The following is an 18,476-nucleotide window of genomic DNA, read 5'->3' as shown; positions in this document are numbered from 1 at the left end:
CCAGGGAAAACTTAATGATTATAAATAAAATAAAGACCAAGACAATGAGCCTGGGGGTGGAGAGGTTCCTATAGAACTGTAGAAAGATTTAAATGGCACATGGAGATGACTGTGTTGGAAAGTGCCCAGGAAGTCATTTATTTGAGTTTTCCCATAACAACTAGACCATCTACTGCATATTATGAGTCCTTTGTACAGGGAAACATTTGGAAACAATGGCTGGTAATAAATAACTACATTGAGCATTGTGGTGGAGGAAACATACAGGGCTTTGTAGAGATTTAGACGACGGGCATTGTTCCATCAATACTGTATGCCTTAGAAGCACTACCATTGTCTCAGGTCTCTTGGTTTGGAAAAGTAGGAGCCAAACTCCTAAAATCGATTATTAATCTCCCAAAAGGAGTACCGGTCGAAGCCCTAAGATTAGGATATGGTCTCCACTCTTTATTCTCAAAATGGGAAGTTACAAAAGTCTTATTGTGTGCCAAACTGCGCTCAGCCGATTATTCCTCAAATGACTTATTGAAGTTACTGGGGGAAAAAGAGGCATGGAGTTAGTCAAAAGCATTTTATTGGAGAAATCTTATTCTTTACTAATACATTTTTATCAGAATTGCGATTAAGTTTAGAGGTGTTCGACACTCGCCCCAAATATGAAAAAATCATCAAAAGCAAGGCAGAGCAAATGGATCTGGCGGTTAGCATCGATAAATTGCACGATTTGAAAAGATATAGGGAATAGTCGTTACAAAGTTTTAAAGGTGGGGTGCCACATGGCTATCTAACTAAATATTCCAGCCCCGAGCTGAGACGCTTCACTATGCAGCTTCGATGTAATATATTACAGATCAAAGAATATGTTAGTCAGTGGCAAAATGTGACAGCACAGGGCGAACTGAGTAGGGGCTGCAATTCGGTGCCCGAGACTGCCCGACATATACTGACCTCCTGTCCGGCTTTAATGCCTTACTATATTTAGCAAGGGATATGTGAGGTACGTCAGTTCATTGGATAATATTACAGGGGAGCAATTTTGGGTCACTTTAATGGGGGCGTACTCAGTTGTGATAAATGCAGCAACCTACTTTATTTGGAAATTGGTTTTCAATTTAGAACAAGCATAATATGCACTTTAGCCGATTCTTCTGGGAGGATGAGATGCTATTACGTTTCTGGGAGGCAATAAGAGAGTAGTAGGAGTTTATGCATTTTATATCATTATTTTAGTTATCCCCATTTCAAGATAATTGTAAATAGAATTTGGATTTTAAATCTTGAGATTGTATTGAAAGGGGTTTTAATCTATTATATGAATTTGTGATATTTATTGTATTATATGAATTTGCGATGCTTATGAATTTGTGATATTTGGTTTCTGTGCTTAAAGTTTAAATTTAACTAATGCACAATAAATATTTTTAAAAAATTATAATAGTGTTATGCTACATGTTATACAACTTTGGAATATTGTGTGAAGCGCCCTTGGCAGACATAGATAGGGTGAAGGCTTTCCACTTTAATGGTACCACTGACATGGGCACCATGACACGGTGACAATGTTAACTGGGCTTGAAGGGGGTGAAGTTGTAAATGTCTTCTGCTGATATCACCTTATGAAGAATATTTAAATGTTCACATCCTTTAACCCCTCCCTTACCCAAAAAGTCCCCTTACCCTTTCCAAAAACAACCCTTCCTCCTCATAAACACAAACCCCCATTGTTGTGTCCCCAAAACACCCTCACAACGTTCACAAGCCACAGAATATGCCTCCCACTGTTCGTTCCCAAACACCCCTCAACCTCTGTTGCCTTAGCCCACAATAAAAGTCCCATTATATTCCCAAAACCATCATTATCCATAACCGACAAAAATGTTCCATAGTCTTTTCCCCGAAACAGCCATCTGCCCTCCCTAACAAAAGTGTCATGTGGGAAGCCAGCAGGCAGTTCAGGCTCAATGTCCTCTTTTAGGGTATGTGGCTTGGTGGGTGGGGTCTGGCACCCAGTGGCATTGGGGATTGCAATTTCCTGCAATGCTTTCTTCACTGCTGTGCAGAGGAGGCAGGGGTTCTGTCCCATACGTAGCACATCTTCATTACACATATGAACTATAAACCAGTCTAGGTGGCGATTGGGCATACTTGATGCTGGCATCAACCATCTGGCCTCTGAGAGAAAGGTTGGAATGGGCAACACTGCACAAGTCACTATAAGAGCAGCGTGGGGTATCAAGGAGCCCAGAACTTAGTAAGAATACTTTTTGCTCTGCCAACTTGGCCTGCAGTCCATGCCTAAAGCCTCCGCATTGGGAATGGATTCTGCCACCTGGGCCATCCCTCTCCAGGCTACCATACTTTATGGTGAAGAGCCACCTGCTGAGGTAAGTGACGCCTTATTATGTTTCACGTCCCTGCTGCGGATCATAACCCTCTACCACTTTCTGCAATCATACACACCGTAGAGGGTTGTAATCACTGCATTCAACTCAGTTAGGAGTCTTGGTTATCTTGGATGCAATATGACAGACCTCCTCCTTCAAAATGTCATCCACCAGTTCCTCATCCAGGAGTTTGCCAGATGCAGTGAATGGTGAATGGCGACAGCAATGCGAGCAGTAGATAGTTGCATGCCTGCATCAAGCATGCCCAGGAGCAGTGGCTGAGGGTGGTGGGGATGGCACAGCAGCCCGGGAACGTCTTTGTCAAGATTCCCTGCAGAGTCCATGTTTTCCGGTTGCTCCATAGTTCTTCCCTATGGCTGACGGCATGACTATGGCTATATTAAAATGCTGCATGGGCACAAACACTCTTCATTTTTTTTCTGCATGCATGCCTTTTTTGCATGTGGCCACTCTATGTTTTTCCCAAATATGTGTGTGGATGCCACACTCTGAGAGCGTGAATCTGCATGTTCTTCTTGGACACATGCACAACCATCAGAATCAGACAGAAATAGCCCAAGTGTCTAAATATAGCGGTGGGTGGGCTATTTTGGGCAGAATGAGGCTGTATGTGCATTTCTGCCCTTACCTTGAAAATCCTTTATTTCCATTGGTTTTCACTTTGAATTATTCTGAATAACACAAATTCATTAAATTGTGCTGGACCTAGAATCTTCTTGGGATTCTTGTACCACATGTTTTGCAGTTATGGGGATGAGGCAATGCTTTCGACCAAAGTGAGGCCCACTTGGGTGGATCTCACCTTGTTGCTCTTAAAACAGTTCACGTTGAACCGAAAGACATTCCCTTAGGTTTTCCTGGGCAATACTTTGAGCTTATAGGAAATAGTCACCTTACTGTGGCCCACTGCTAAGGTAGGCTGGGGCTTTCCACAGTGGCTCCACTGCCCAGAAGCACTGTGGTCCAGAGGAGTTCTGGTCCCAGACAATGCTCTTACAGTTCTCCCCAAGTGAAGTCATCCTGTGAAAGCTGAATGTCAGTCCTTCATCCAGAGTGGCTGCAAATGTCCCTATAAATGTCTGTTAGGTGAGTCAGGAGATTCATATGGTGCCCTCATCTCTGCCCCAAACAGGCTAAGGTTACTCCTGTGCCGAGTGTGGGGTCAATACTCACTGGAGACATGCAGAGTGGGAAAGAATACAGAATTTCCTGGGGGAATGCGATAGGTTCACTGTCCTAGTCTCCTTGGAAACGAAACAGGATGGGCCATTATTAAATCATGACTTCTAGCATAGAAAGGGAGGGGGGATTCTAAGCCAGAAGGTGAATCTCACATAACAGCGTGATCCAATGTTGAACCCAGTTATAGAGTTCCACCCAGAGCTCACAGGATTCCTTCTGATAACCCTCTCGAATGGAAAAAGGAGCCCAAAGGTAGGGGAGGAGCAATGAGAGCTGACAACATGTACTTATCACTACCCAGAAACACACGTTCACAACATTCCTACAAACATGTCTTAAGCCACAGACACTAAAATGGGTCTGCATGCAGGGCTTGCAAAATCTACTTGCCCACTAGCATTGGTGAGTAGTTTTTATGCAGGGCGAGTACCATTTGCAGGATACGCGACCTTGCTTGCGAGTATGGGGATGTTGGAAACGTATTTTTAATTTACTGCAAACACACTTTGTTTGCAGTAAATGGCAAATACAGGTTTTGCGGTGCATGCATGACTGCATTGCAGCAAATATGAAGTGTGCACCATTTTACAAAAAGCACTGGTAAATATTTTACCACCAGTGGCCTTGGGGCAAGTGCATTTCTCTTAGGTCGAGTATGTACAATTAGGAACTCGCCCTGCAGGTCAAGTGGGATTTTTAAGGATTTGCAAGGCCTGGCATGTAACAAACAGGCACTCAAACGAAAACAACAGAAACAAATGTATCAAGAAGTGGGGGATGGGTTCGCAAAAACCTGCTATTACGTGTGTACCCTGGAGACAATGTGTGAAGTTGCATGTACCTCTGTCTAAAGAGGTTGTTTCACGGAAAGTGAAGATGGTATTTTCACAAGAACATTGATGAGCTACAATACGCTCATTAAAACCTTAATACTGATCATGTTAGTGCCTTACCCCCTGGTTCCTCCTTCGCTGCCCCTTCTCATTCTTTCGACTCGTCTTCTCCTGCTCCTTGGAGCTGCTGTCCATACCCTCATGGAAGCTGTGGAAGTATGGCTGTCCGAGGAGTTCCTCACAGCTCTGTCTCCCCGACGGCTCCATGACGAGGCATGCCTGTGGGATAGAGGCCCTCGTTACCTAATTCAAGTCATATTGGCAGGTTCTCTGACCCCCACTAACATTCCATTAGCAGGCTCTCTCCACACATGATTTGATATCAGATTATTATTATTCTCATTCAACTCTGAACCCAACAGATATAGGTTTGCATCACCCAACTCTGATTGTAACATCATATTAGCATATGCAGTACTATGTTCACTTTGTACTACTATGAATGTACAGGTAGTTTTCCACCTATAAACACAACAAATAGAACGAAACTCACTGTCATCAGGTCCAGATCCTGGGATGAAATATTTGGAAATTTAGCACTGAGCGGCTCCTGCAAAACACAACCACATCAAGTAATTAGGAGTGAGGAGTGAGGAAATGCAAGTGTAGTCTTGTGCAACCAAATGCACAAGTCCCATTGATCTCTGTTGGGCCTAGAACTCAGGGAAGAGGTTTTCCAATCATGGCCAAATGCAGGGATGCAGAACAATTGTAATACAGTTCAATTCTGAAGCTGCTGATTGCGCCTGAAGGTTTCCCAGAAGTCTTGGTGGTCTGTTCACCTGAAAGATGATAAACATACAGGATCCCGCTCATCAAAGATAATTGCACAACAACCTGCACATATGTGTTGTGAACTGCATGCTGGGTTAAGCATCAGATAGTATATAGAGTAATGATCAATAAATAGGCTATTTCTTTCCTTGTATTGGGAGCTATGCCTGACCTCTCGCTTGCACCTCATTTGGGAAGTTGGTTTTCATTTCCTTGTAGGCACTCGTGCCGGAGTCTGCGTGGGCCCTCTTCTGCTCTGATGGGAAGCCTTTCTTCTTTTTCTATTGTCAGGCCGAGCCAGACTATTTATATCGACGAGAGACGCATACAAGCAGTGGACAAGCACAGCAAAGGCAAGTCAAACAGTAACAAGTCTGCTCGTCCATGGCATGAATGTGCAATTAGAGCTGGACACTCCCCAGCCATGTCTTCGTAAGTATCTATACACTTCTATGGCCCTATGTACATTATGCTTATTGTGGGCTCCCCCATTCGCCTGAAAACACTGGACCAGGCATTTACCTCATTGACCGTCTACAGCGTCAACGTACCAGTTTCAAAACAGGTTAAGATACTCTGAGTTCACCATGATTCCGACCTCTCCATGACTAAACATATTGGGCCTCATTACGACTCAGGCGGTAAGGGTTTTACGGCGGCGTAAACAGCGCCGACCCTTACCGCCCGAGTACGAGGTCCCTTAGCGCCATGGAGGTTTTAACACCTGCTTTTAGCAGGTGTTAAAATCCATGGCGCTAAGGGACCATGGAGTTAATTACGCCACCGTAATTTACGGTGGCGTAATTAACGCCTTCCCCACTCCCATTATGCCCTATGGGGCAAAATGGGAATGGGGAAGGGTAAATGGGAAAATGGGGATTTACCGCCCCGCCAAGGTTGGAATGGGGCGGTAAATCCGCCAACCACCATGGCGTAAACATAGTTTACGCCATGGTGGTAAAGTCACGGCCCAGGCGGTAACTTACCGCCTGGGTCGTAATGAGGCCCATTGTATGGGAGCGAGGGGTCCTCAGCCCCCTTGCATCATACGCTCCTCAGTACAAGGCTTGGACCACGTGCCTCCGGTAGTGGGATTGCCCCTTGCCCTTATGTAAAGTTAACCACAGTTGACTGCTGCATAGATGGGACTACTGAGCAAGACACGGGGCATCCATCTTTTGTGCCCCCTTTCAACTCCATCTTGGATAAACAGGTCTCACTGCGATAGTACAGCAATGCCCAGCTCCCCTTTCCACCGCAGCAGCCAAGGACAGAGACACACACACAAGGCGCGCAACCCTTGCACTCCCCCTGCGAAGGAAAGCTCTGCGCTTCCATTCTCACGCTGAAGCTGGAGAACGTTGCAACAATCAATATGCTACCGTTTTCTTCCTCTGAGATCACTGTTCATCTGAGAACCGGCATGTGAACCAGGATGAGCTAAGCACTTTCTGCTCGATTCGTCCTCATAAACGTGCAAGCCACCCACCCCCATTAGAACAATTTATTGCCATCCTGACCCTGCACCCCCTGTAAGGTATTTCTTTCAAGTGCCAGACCCTCGCCTGTGCTGCGAAACCCACCCAACACACCCACTACTAACCTTAAGGATTTTTATTACTATACATGTTTTTACTTGTACTAATGGGTTTGAAACCTAGAAGAGATGCGAAACATAGCCTGATTCTTTTACATGCACAATAAAGGTCAAAGCCTTCAATTAAAGCCACGAATGACCCAATTGTACTGACAATGATCATTGTGTGTGACTTATGTAGAAAAGTGACAAGTAGCATAAAATGTTTTAAATAATTTGTTATTTAGTATGTAACAGGTTAGCTTCGGTAGTGACCACAGTGACCGGACCCTGACCTGCATGGAGCACAAGATGTTTGACGTCCGTCAGCTACTCAGCCAACCAGGAGGAAGAGATGCTACCCACACCTACAGCACCACACCGTCTGGCCAATCGGGTCCATTTAGCATTTTTTGTTAGAGTTACTTTGACTAATATAAATATGAATAAGATGTAATGAGAAGGGAGAGTTTTTTGGGTTATTTCCTAGCTGGAGAAATAAACCATCCTTTGAACTCTTGCAGCCGGGTGTCTGTGCCTCTTTCCCCGACAAGGGGTTTTGTCTGCTATTTTATTTTTTCTCTCACACGTAGTAAGACGGGGAAAGACACCTACATTATCAATACCCTGTCATCGTCCACAGCCTACACTTCCAAACGTATCTCCCTGAGCAGACAAAATTTCTCACCCCTAACAATTGCTTGATGCTTGCCAGAGCCTTCATTATCCGCAAACGTGACTATTGCAATGCTCTGTTCCTGGGCACATCGGCTAAAAAAAATGCTAAGCTCCAACTTCTTCAAAATGAAGCCCTCCAAGCAGCCCGGGGCATTAGATGCTCACACCATATCTCAGCACTCAGACGAGGCGTCCACTGGCTTCCCATCAAAGCCTGTATCGAATTCAAAACGCTTGCCCTCGCACACCACTGTGTTTACAAAGAAACCCCCCCGTTACCTCATCAACAGCATCTCCTGTAAACCTGTCGTGCAACCTCTTCGATCCTCCTCCGGCCTAGCTCTGCTCACTCCCAAATTCACAAGAAAACGAGTAGGTGGTGCAAGCATTTGCCTCTCTGCTCCGACGCTCTGGAAATCTCTCCCGCGAAACATCAGGAATGAGCGCTTCTATCAGACATTAAGAAACCGGTGAAACCCTGGTTGTTCAAGAAATATGACTAATAAGCCGCCATCCCATAAACGGCTTACCTGTGTTCGCTCTATTTTACGTTCTCTGCACAAACGCTGTGATACCACCGGGTTTGGGCATTACATAAATATGACGCTATACAGTCCTCTTGCCCACACAGTAAATGATAACCACTAGGAGAATGTATTGCTCTGCCACTGTGATAATGCCAATCTTGACTTGAGCATCCAGTCTTGGCTTGACTTGACTTCTGAACATCAAGAAAAATCCTTGTCTGTGAAAGTGTAACTGTTAAACATACGCCATGCTGTAAAAAAAACAACTTCGACATGTATCATTTAATGGAACCCTTTAACTGGAGGCTCCAGTTTAGAGCTCAATCCTGAATCCCAGTGGATGCTGATTTTCCCTTCAATGATATGCTCGATATCATAGTCTTACACGGAAACACACACATCAACGCAGCCTTAATTTATAAAGATACCTATAAAGCAAAATGTATGGAACGTTCTCAGATTCCTTCATGCAACGTGTTCTTCCTTACAAACATCACGCTTTCTACTAATATACACACCACCTGGTTCTCACCCCAGGTTTGTAAAGTTTTTCTGCGGAAAGTTTAGTCAAGCTATTAAATTCCCCACCCTCATAATCCTGGAGGTTTTTAATATCTGCCCCAAAAAGCTTCCAGTAAAATCTAGTGATGCTGAAGTTAATGCAAACAATATGTGGCCCAACACACTCCCTTTCTTTTCTGAGCCCTTGACACATTCAGCTGGAAATCACTTGGCTTTGGCTGGTGTGACGATGTCGCATGGAACCAACCCATTGACGTGGGTTCCTCTGAGACCTCCCGAGCACCCCACAGTCAGTGAGTCATTCCTCGCTCACGCCGAGACCATGGCAAAATTCACCCTGTGCGATGCAAAGAAACCCCTATTTCAATATCAGCACACAGGGGGCGATGGACACCACAGTGGGAGGTCTGGAAACCAAGCATTCCTCGATAACACCTTAAGACCTTCAACATCTAAATTAGGTGATTCAGGAATGCATCATCCAGAGTGCCCTATTTCCAAAGACTGAAAGCCCAAAATGGATGGAGGGATGTTCCAGTCTGGAATGGGAATGGAAAGGTGTTGGGGCACAGTAAGATCCCCACAGAGGGGATGTCTGAAAGGGGGGCTCAAACCACTCTCCCTAAGATTAGACGAATAAGAAGACTCCTCATGCTTAAACATATGACTACATAACTACATACTTATACACATGCAGGCCAGAACACAGCTACAACCATTCGGACTGACCTTAAAGTGGAAATAAAATCAGCACACAAAGAAAGCCTCCCTCAGAGTTAAGCCTGAGGAGGGATTATTCCCACAGAATGGAGATGGATACAGGGACTCGGACAAACAGGGCCAGGGAGGGGAGGCATTGGCTTGCGAGTGAAAGTGATACTGCAGTGTGGGTGTACATGGTAGTGTGGCAAGTATGGTTAGAAGAGTTAGTGTAAGGAATGACTATGAGGTGTATGGTAATGAGTGGAAGGAGGGGGTTTGAGTAGTGGTAGTGTTGAGGGGCTAGAAGTGGCGTGGAGAGAGGAGTAGGTTTGAGGGAGCAGTAGTGGTTTCGAGCGAGGAGTGGTGGTCTGTAGGGAGGAGTAGTGGGTTGTAAGGTGAAGTGGTAGTTGGAGGGAGGAGTGGTAGTTGAAGTGAGGATAGGTAGTGTGGGGGAGGGGTAGTAGTTGGATGGAAGGAGTAGTGGTGTGGAGGAGGAAGTAGTGGAGTAGGAGGGAATCCAGTCTTAGTATCGGTGTATGAAACACTGCTTTAAATAACAGAGATCGAAATATTACGATTTCAATACATTTCCTTTTTGAAAAACGTAGAGCTGAACGTGCAATCAGGAATTACCTTGAGGGGAAGGGCGGCGTCAGGATGGGGGGAGGGAAGTGGGGGAGTGGGGATGGGATGATGTCCTCCCATAAATAGTTAATATAGTGAATGTAAGAAGAATGAATGTTCTGTGTAACTATCTATTTCAAAGACGAAAAATGTGTTGTTTTCTCTGTCATTCTATAAAACACCACTAGATGGCACTCCATGACCGACAAGAAACAATACGTTGTTCACAATTAAAAAAACAAAGGAAAGAAAATAGAGATAACTTGCAGTGACTGTATGGTGACATTGAGGTCGGCGAAAAAAAGTTTAAAAAACATAAATTTAGATTTTGGGAGAGAAAATGTTTGTGCGTGATTTAGTTGCACATTTATTTTTCTGTCGTTGTAAAGACAGACCCAAGTAGGAGAGAGTAGTGACAGACGAGAGTAGATAGTAACCTCAAAGGGTGGAGGCGGACCCAGGAGGAGTGAGAGACATCAGAGGGGCAGAAGGTGGAGGGAGGAGAAGGGAGTGGAGTGGAATGAGCAGAGGAGGAGCTAGAGCAAGAGAGGGATAGGAGAGAGTGAGCATGCAAGAAGAAGACTGAATTAAGCCGGGTGTGTGCAAGGCAGAAATCTCATATCCCTTAATATCACTAACCACTGGTTATAGTAGGGAAAGTTTGGTAGTACCTAAGGGAGTTTAATGAGATAAGGCCAAGGTACTTTAGGTCAACATCTCAGTCCATCTAGCACATAGCATACTGAGGGAGAAACAATCCCCATATACTAGTCTAGGGCTAAGAACGTCTAGGCCATGGAGGATGTGCTTGTACATGCGAGCGAAAGGGATGGCAGATAAGGCTAATTAGCATTTCAACAAAATCACTCGAACCGCCTCTTTGATTTGGAATGATTTTTGTGCCATCTGTGAAAAGTGGTATGCTACATATATTGGGCACAGCCAACATAAATCCAGGTTTTGTACAGTGGCGTGCTTGCATATATTCGGCACATGCAGCACAAACATGCTTATACAATGGCAATATTGGAATATATTGGGGGCGTAGCTACCATGAAGATGGTTTTACAGTGGAGTGATTGCATATTAAGAGGGGCATGCTTGCATATATTGGGCACAGACAGCATGATGATGGTTTTACAGTCACAGCACTCACACATATTTGACACATCCATCATGAACATGTTTTGCAGTGGCATGCTGGCATACAATGGACCCGTCCAGCATGGACATGCGTAATAAAGGGTGATGCTGGCATATATTATTGGCCATTGGCAGAATGAACATTTGTTTTAAAGTGCACACTAGCATGTATTGGTCAGAAAGGCATCCATTTCTTTGATTGAACAAAAATTGTATTGTATTGTATTTATTAAGTTTATATAGCGCTTTCCGCCAAAGCGCTGCACATTTTAACAACAGGGTACAATTAACAGTAACAGTAGAAGCAAATTACAATTTTGAATCAGACCAACAAAACAGTATGTAGAGCAATCAGAGAGAAGGGAAGGGGGGAGTAGTGGACTAGAATTGGGAGGAAGGGGAGGGATGGATAGGAGGAGGAGGGGAAAGGGAGGGGCGAAGGGGATGTGGAAGTGGTGGTGGGGGGAGTGGAGGGAATTGAATAAAGGGAAGAGGGAAAGGGTTGGAGAGGGGGAGTCATAAGGGGGAGGGGAATCATGGCGGGAATGGAGAAGGAGAGATTTAAGGGAGGTGCGGATTGAGGAAAAGGTAGGAATGGAGCGGATTGAGAGAGGTAAGGAGTTCCAGTGGAGGCGAGCTAGGAATTGGAAGGAGCGGAAATGAGAGGAGGCACAAGGGGAAGGAGGAACAGTGAGAAGTAAGTGGTCAGCGGAGCAAAGGGAGCGAGAGGGAGTGTAGAAAGAGAGAAGGGAAGAGAGATAAGGGGGAGCGAGATCATGGAGAGATTTGAAGACTAAGCAGAGGAAGTGAAATTTAAGTTGGGAGTGAAAGGGAAGCCAACCAAGAGAGGATAGGGAAGCAGAGATGGAGTCTCGGGAGGTGAGGAGACAGAGGGTACGGATGGCAGAATGGTAGATAGATTTGAGGGGGGCGAGATGTGAAGTAGGTAGACCTAAGAGTAAGGAGGAGCAGTAGAAGAGGCAAGAGAAGATAAGGGAGGAGATTAAAAGTTTAATGCTCCTAAATCCTAAGGACATAAATGCTCCTATGACCTGTTTATTACATTATTGTTTAAATCTGCACTGAGATTGGTACTCTAAAGAAGCTACTGCCATTACTGACTCTTCCAGGGAACCTGACAAGAGGCACATTTTTCTGTTTAGCTCTGTATATATTTCTGATGAGGAAAAGCTTTACATCCCAGGAGATTACCATGGCCATCTGGAGACAAACTGACTTATTTATCTTGCATCAAAGATGAGTAGGTCAATCACTACAAAGGAATTCCCATACTGCAGCAGGCCTCGGGTTAATGGATGCCCCCACTCATATGGGCTCATCCCAAGAGGACCATTAAAAAAAATATATACACTCAAACATTCCAACTAGGCCTCAATTAGTGCCTTCAGGACTGATAAGAATCTGGACAGACAGCATGACACGGGAACCTGCTTACAAGGCCAAAATACACTTAACCTTTCACCTTTAGACATTAGCTCTGTGATAATCAATACGCTGCGGTCCTAATGGAAACACACACAAAAGAGGCCTGTCAGCTAACCACATCAGTCTGGACTGAAGGCTTCATAAAGGGGCCTATGCTTACATAGTAGGTAATATTTCATTGTAGAAATTCATGATCCATGTCCCTGAAATCCTGAGGGTCATGGGACAAACATCCATATTTCATTGATGTGCCATGTTGCAACAATGAGATATGGAAGAAATATGACTGAGTTTAAAATTGTCCAAAGCCTACAGCCACATCCTGTCAAGTGTTCAGAAATATGATCGACCAACTAACATTAAGGGGTGTACTCTCTGGGAGTGTCTGCCTGTAAGAAAACCAGTGGAAAGCCCTGCGCAACTAAAAAGTGTGAGGTTGCCATGACATCTCTTGGGAATATTACACATTCTGTAAATAGAAACACATAGGGAATCAGGAGAAGAGCTAGAATCCAAAAGTCCAAAAGCGGATCTCCTGTTCCGAATGCATGAGTGCTGAGCTTGAAATAAAAGGGACCTTATCCATGTGTAAGCTTAAAGCAGATGTATGTGAGTCTCACCTGCTTTCCTAGACAGAAAAAGAGAACACAAGGAGCTTAGCTAACTGGGAATTGCCTGGAAAGTTGAGGGTCGTTGCTGACTCTGTGCCTTAAAGAATTATTCAAAAGTGAGTATTAAAATATTCCCCAAATGTAATTAGATATGGGCCCTCTAGAACTATTTCTCTGCTAAGTCCCAGGAGTGGGTGGACTGAAAGGATTGAATGGCGCGTGGGGGGTGAGTGCTCATTTCATATAGAATGTTTTAACATTTCAGTGTGAGATGCAACATTCCCTTTTCACTATATTAAAGCCAAGTGAAATCTGGTTTATTTGACAACACATAGCATTTCCCTGTACAAAATGTACAGTGGCTGATAAACTATCACCAACAGAATGTGGATAGGATGTTGTAGCATGTTAGTATGAAAATTATCCTATGTTCACTATATTCAAAGCTGAGTAAGATTAAATTTAAATTGAAATACAACAGGATTATTGCCTTTCTATATGCTGTGTGTGCAGTATAAGACAGATAGAATTTCCCAGTACTGAGAGTGAAACCTTTTGTAAATCACAGATAAAAAATGTAATCCTGCGGTTTTCCCAGCTGTAGTCAGAAACTTGGGCTATCAATCGGTACACATTGCTTAATAGCCTGACAGTGGATTATTAAATAAAGACGTGATGACTTCGTCATTTAAAAGAGACATACTGAGATGAAAGTGAGCTTAGCTAGGGCATTTCCATTTCCATAGAAAAGAAACAAATTCAAGTAGATAGTGTTGAAGTGAGAGGGCCCCAGATTAGAAACACATAAATCCTCAAAGAGAATGGGGGGTGTAGGGGATAATTGTTGTCCTTTCAGAAACTCATAATTTTGAGTGGATACACAGGATAGATACATAATAATTTTGTGCATTGTGCATTCTAAACTGATAGCACAGCTTACCAGAGCTGGTAGTTCATTTACCTGCATATGCTAGAAATAATCACAACACATTGCACATGTGTAATTTTTCTCTGCTACCAATACTTGTTTTTTATATTCAAGAAAATAAAGTAAAATGTTTTGGATTGCCATTTCTATAAGAACATTAATCTGATGTAAATGTGAGGGATGTATATGAAGACATTGGCCGATATGCAGCAATCTAACTATAATCTTAAATTGTGCTGTTTGAAACTTAGATTGTCCTAATAGAATTGGAAACATTTAGAAATATAGTTTTCTGTTTGATGGAATGACTGCATCTGTGCACTGAAAGTGAGAGTTTCACAGGCAGGCCAATTTTTATTTATGTAAACCAATTTAAATATATTTTAAATATATTTTGCTGCTGTGGCTTCCACAGCATAAAGCTTGAGGATGGACCCACCTATGGTCTATTTAAATACATTTGAGTTTTAACTCCAAATACAAGTTGTTTCTTGGGATTGTATTACAGGGGGTGTTAAATTAGTGAATGCACCTTAGCGAAATCTATAACTGAATCCACAAAACATCTTACAATCAGAAGAAGTAAGTAACAAGTGGAGAAAAGTAAAGAGATGACGAGGGGGGACATCTAACAGAGTTAGGAGGATATGGGCAATAATAAGGAGGAGTTTGGAGGAAATACCAAGGGAGAAAAGGAGGTGTATTTTCAAAAATAAGTTAGGGAAGCAATTGAGAGAGTGGGGGAGTAGGAGATTGAAGGCAAAAAAAAGGGTAGTAAAGAAGGAACATTAGCACCTTAACATTGAAGGGGGTACGTGCTGGGGGGTTAGAAGTATGAGCATGTGGCAAGGCATTGAAGAGGAGGTGGAGAGAGAAAAATGGGAGCATAGGTCAGGAGGTGCAAAAAAGATCGACTTGTCTAGGTGGTAGATGAGGACAGGGTTTTGGGGACAGAGCCTGGACAAGACAAAGATGCAGAAAACGCACCTGTACCCAACATTTAGACAATCTCTGGTTGCTGACCCCTTGGCGGAATCTCTGGGGATCATTTCCACCTCACTCAACCCTGAATTCTACCGCTGTTCAGGCCTCTCATTGAGATCCATGCAAGGTCACTAAACCCAGGCAAAGAGGTCTTCTGGACATTGAGAACAAGAAGAGGAGGTTCTTACACTACAGACGAAACAGCAAAGGAAGAAAAAAAATGCCCACCACGAAGACTGCAAGTGACCTGGATGGGCAAAGAGATCCCATGAAGGGATCACAAGATTGTGGATTATGAAACCTACAGACTTTTGTTGAGCCCAGCGATTTGATGAACCGCAAGACCTTTGCTGAACCTATCGCTTGTGCTGAACTCAGACATTGTTTAAAATAGAGACTTTTATGGTTTGAACAAAAGATACATTTTAATTGGAAATAATTAGTCAACAGGACCCAAATGTAGGGTTACAAATTTAGAAGCTGGCTCCTTTATTCTAAGGAGGAGTCCTGATTCTAGTTTACTGAATGTATGCCTAAGGAAAAACACTTAATTGATTTTCAGGGCTAGCTGTTTGAGAAACGCTCCTAGGAAATCTGGGAAGGAATGTCAAGGCATTTTATTTACTACTTTGGCCCAACATTCTTACAGCCTTAATAATACTTTGCTTAACCTATCTTAGGGTCTATCTACTGTTGAGCCCGCTCAGCGTCATGACATATGTCAGAAGTGGAATCAACTGGACAAGACTATTGCATAGAGCCACAGCGGGACAACTCGGGATTGGTCCATTTGATCTGTGCTCTTCAGTTTTAGTTTTGAGAACGAAGGGATTTGACCGATAGGATATCTTTCTTCAGTATAGGTGGATCATTGCCCCTCAATCCTCCTGTTTCCAACATCCAGCAGTCACCTGTGGTTTTACATCCAGCGACGAGGACCAGTGTCTGTAACCAATGCCATGAGTAAAGAAAGTGACACAACATGTGGCTCTTGGACATTCCGTGGAGAAGTGAAAGGAAAGTAACTGCCTGATTCACACAAAACTTCTTGGAAGAAGGGGAGACATGACAGACTACTGGAACTTCAATCGTAGCGTTGATATTTATATAGTGCTCCAAGTGATTTAGCCACAATGGAGGAAACACTGTTAGCACGTGGACCTTCGATCTACAGGCAAGCAGGAACAAACCTCAAGGGAACTCTCAGTTACTGCTCCAACTGTTGAAACCTCAACTACAGGCACAATTGCTGGAAGTCTCTGGGGGTGATCCAATCCACTGACCCCGAGTTTCCCTCTAGCTCTGCTGCAGAGATTTGTGCCCAGTGACAATCATGAGGTTTTCTTCGGAAATTAAGATCCATGGTTGAAACTGCCAAGTGGGATACAGAGAACTGGGCTCATTATATACTTCTCCTCATCAAACGAGGCCTGCACTCAGTCTTTCAGGTCCTTAATATAGACAGGCACATACCCTAAGAAACCCTGGGAGATGGCATTTTAGATCAACTAATCTGGCACAAATTATACTGCCATCAACAGTTACAGGAGGTTCACCTACTACCTCATGAAATTCCAGGACATATAGTATACCAGATTTCGTATATATTGGGCAGGTGGCTCAGGAAACTGACCTTGATAACAGCTCATGATGGAACAACTCCAGATTTCTTCATCTGTGAACCACCAGTGTCCCATTTTGCAACTTCATCAGCCAACACCAGAGACAATAGCCTAAACTGTGACTTTCCATCAATGCAACCAGCAGTGGAGACCAACAAGACTCAAGACAATATCCAGATGACCTCTGGCACCTCCTCCCCAATATGGTTTAAAATGGACAAAACCACTTCCGGGGCGATTCAAGAAACTCCCAGCAAGCCCAACGTGCACTTGAGTCCCTTGGTTCCACTACCTATCAAAGCCGACCTCAAGAAACCAGCCACCAGTGATGTACGTCAGTGAAGCTTGATAATGAGAAGGAAGCTTGGCATGTGGACATAGAATTTCTGGATTAATCAAAGATTCAGGCGAAGGGGTTATGTTGGCCCAGGGAAAAGGTGAGGGCAAATTATATCTGCTCGTGGAAATGGAATGACAGCCAATCCTAGCCCCTGTAGGCCAGTGGAGCCAACAGATGGCCGGCCGGTTGTATTTTGTTTATCTCATATTTTATCTATCTGGAGGAGGTGCTGCTTGAATATGTTGTATCCATTATCTGTTCTCATGTAGGTTTATCCCAAGACCCATCTCATCAGGTAGTGATTATGGTGGGGAACAAGGTCATTATAGGGAATTAGCTTCCCCAAGAGAGGAGGCTGGAAAAGGAAAACAACACAAAAGTTGATTATTGAACAGGGCTGTCCATGGGGACCTAGAAGGGGCCATGTAATTTTGGGGGTCAGAGGGTTTACATAACTATCTCTATTCTCCCATGAAAGGAAACAGCCATAGAAAACTGGACATGAATGATCATAGGTTGGGCTACAGGGAAGTGGAAAAGGTGTGTGGAAGTCCTCTGCATGAAACTTGGGATAAAGGGTGGCGTATTCACAGGGGTTGGCTGCTGCCATCCGCTAGTTAATCATGGACCTGCGGGACATAAAGGGAGAATCTTTTGTCCTACCCCACCCTGCCCAAATAGGTTGGCAGTGGCTGGTCACCTGGAGCAACCACGTATCCATATCCCTTATAGAGGAGCTTTGAGTATAGCAGCAGATCGAGTCCATACAACCCTATGATGCAAACATTTTCAAAGTGCGACATAGCATTCAAATACCCTGGCAATGGAAGTGTAACAAAACATTAGTCATTTAAGTATCCTGCAGTCGGATACTTCAGCATTTAACACCCAGGCACCCTAGCGGTGTGACTTTTCACAAAACACAGTCAGCTGTTTCCCAACTCATCAGGGCTAATCTTTGCCATGCTTGCAGCAGATGGGGAATGAAAGTACTGAAAGGAGAAGGACATGGCAATAACCACATGAGCGGCTGGTCGGCAGAATGTGAGAAGGGAACCAAGAATACAAAATGCTGGCCAAGCCGGATGTAGGTTACATCCGCCTCACCGTCCAATGTGGAGTCTGATCATTAAGCGCATGTAATTCTAATCAGCCCAAACTGTGGAGCCAATCCCAGTGGAAGTATATTTTTTATTTTTATTTTTTTTTATTAAAATGATATAGTTTATACAATAGACTTTTCATTTTTCCACTTTACATTTTCAATACTATACATTCTTTATAAAAATAAAAAAATAAAAAATTCAGTTCTATCTTCGCGTTACAAGTCCGTGGAAGCAAATCCTGTTCACTTCCTTATACTATATCTTATCCAGGTCCAAGATATTTGTAATGAATTGTGTGAGGGTAAAAATGTATTTTTTTATCATGCCCACTCATCAGTTGGCCCCATCTTGCGGCAGGCTCTAACTGGAACTTTTCAATTCCAAACAGAGATCCAAATTGGGCTCGCTTCTGA

General features: G+C 43.7%; 1 protein-coding gene across 1 annotated transcript in view; it reads right to left on the bottom strand.

The window, feature by feature from the left end:
• Positions 1-18,476, bottom strand: part of LOC138566722 (cyclin-dependent kinase-like 1) — a 274,738-nt gene that overhangs the window by 26,872 nt on the left and 229,390 nt on the right. The window contains exons 8-9 of the mRNA XM_069644326.1: positions 4,974-5,030; positions 4,541-4,699 (exon numbers count right to left, since the gene is read on the bottom strand). Coding sequence (XP_069500427.1) covers positions 4,541-4,699; positions 4,974-5,030 — 216 coding nt within the window. The remainder of the gene's footprint in view (positions 1-4,540; positions 4,700-4,973; positions 5,031-18,476) is intronic.

Source organism: Ambystoma mexicanum, chromosome 2p (assembly GCF_040938575.1).
Source record: "Ambystoma mexicanum isolate Mex_15411 chromosome 2p, UKY_AmexF1_1, whole genome shotgun sequence".
Classification (NCBI taxonomy): Eukaryota; Metazoa; Chordata; class Amphibia; order Caudata; family Ambystomatidae; genus Ambystoma; species Ambystoma mexicanum.
Note: the sequence above shows the minus strand (reverse complement) of the source record. Positions and strands in the feature narration are given on the sequence as shown.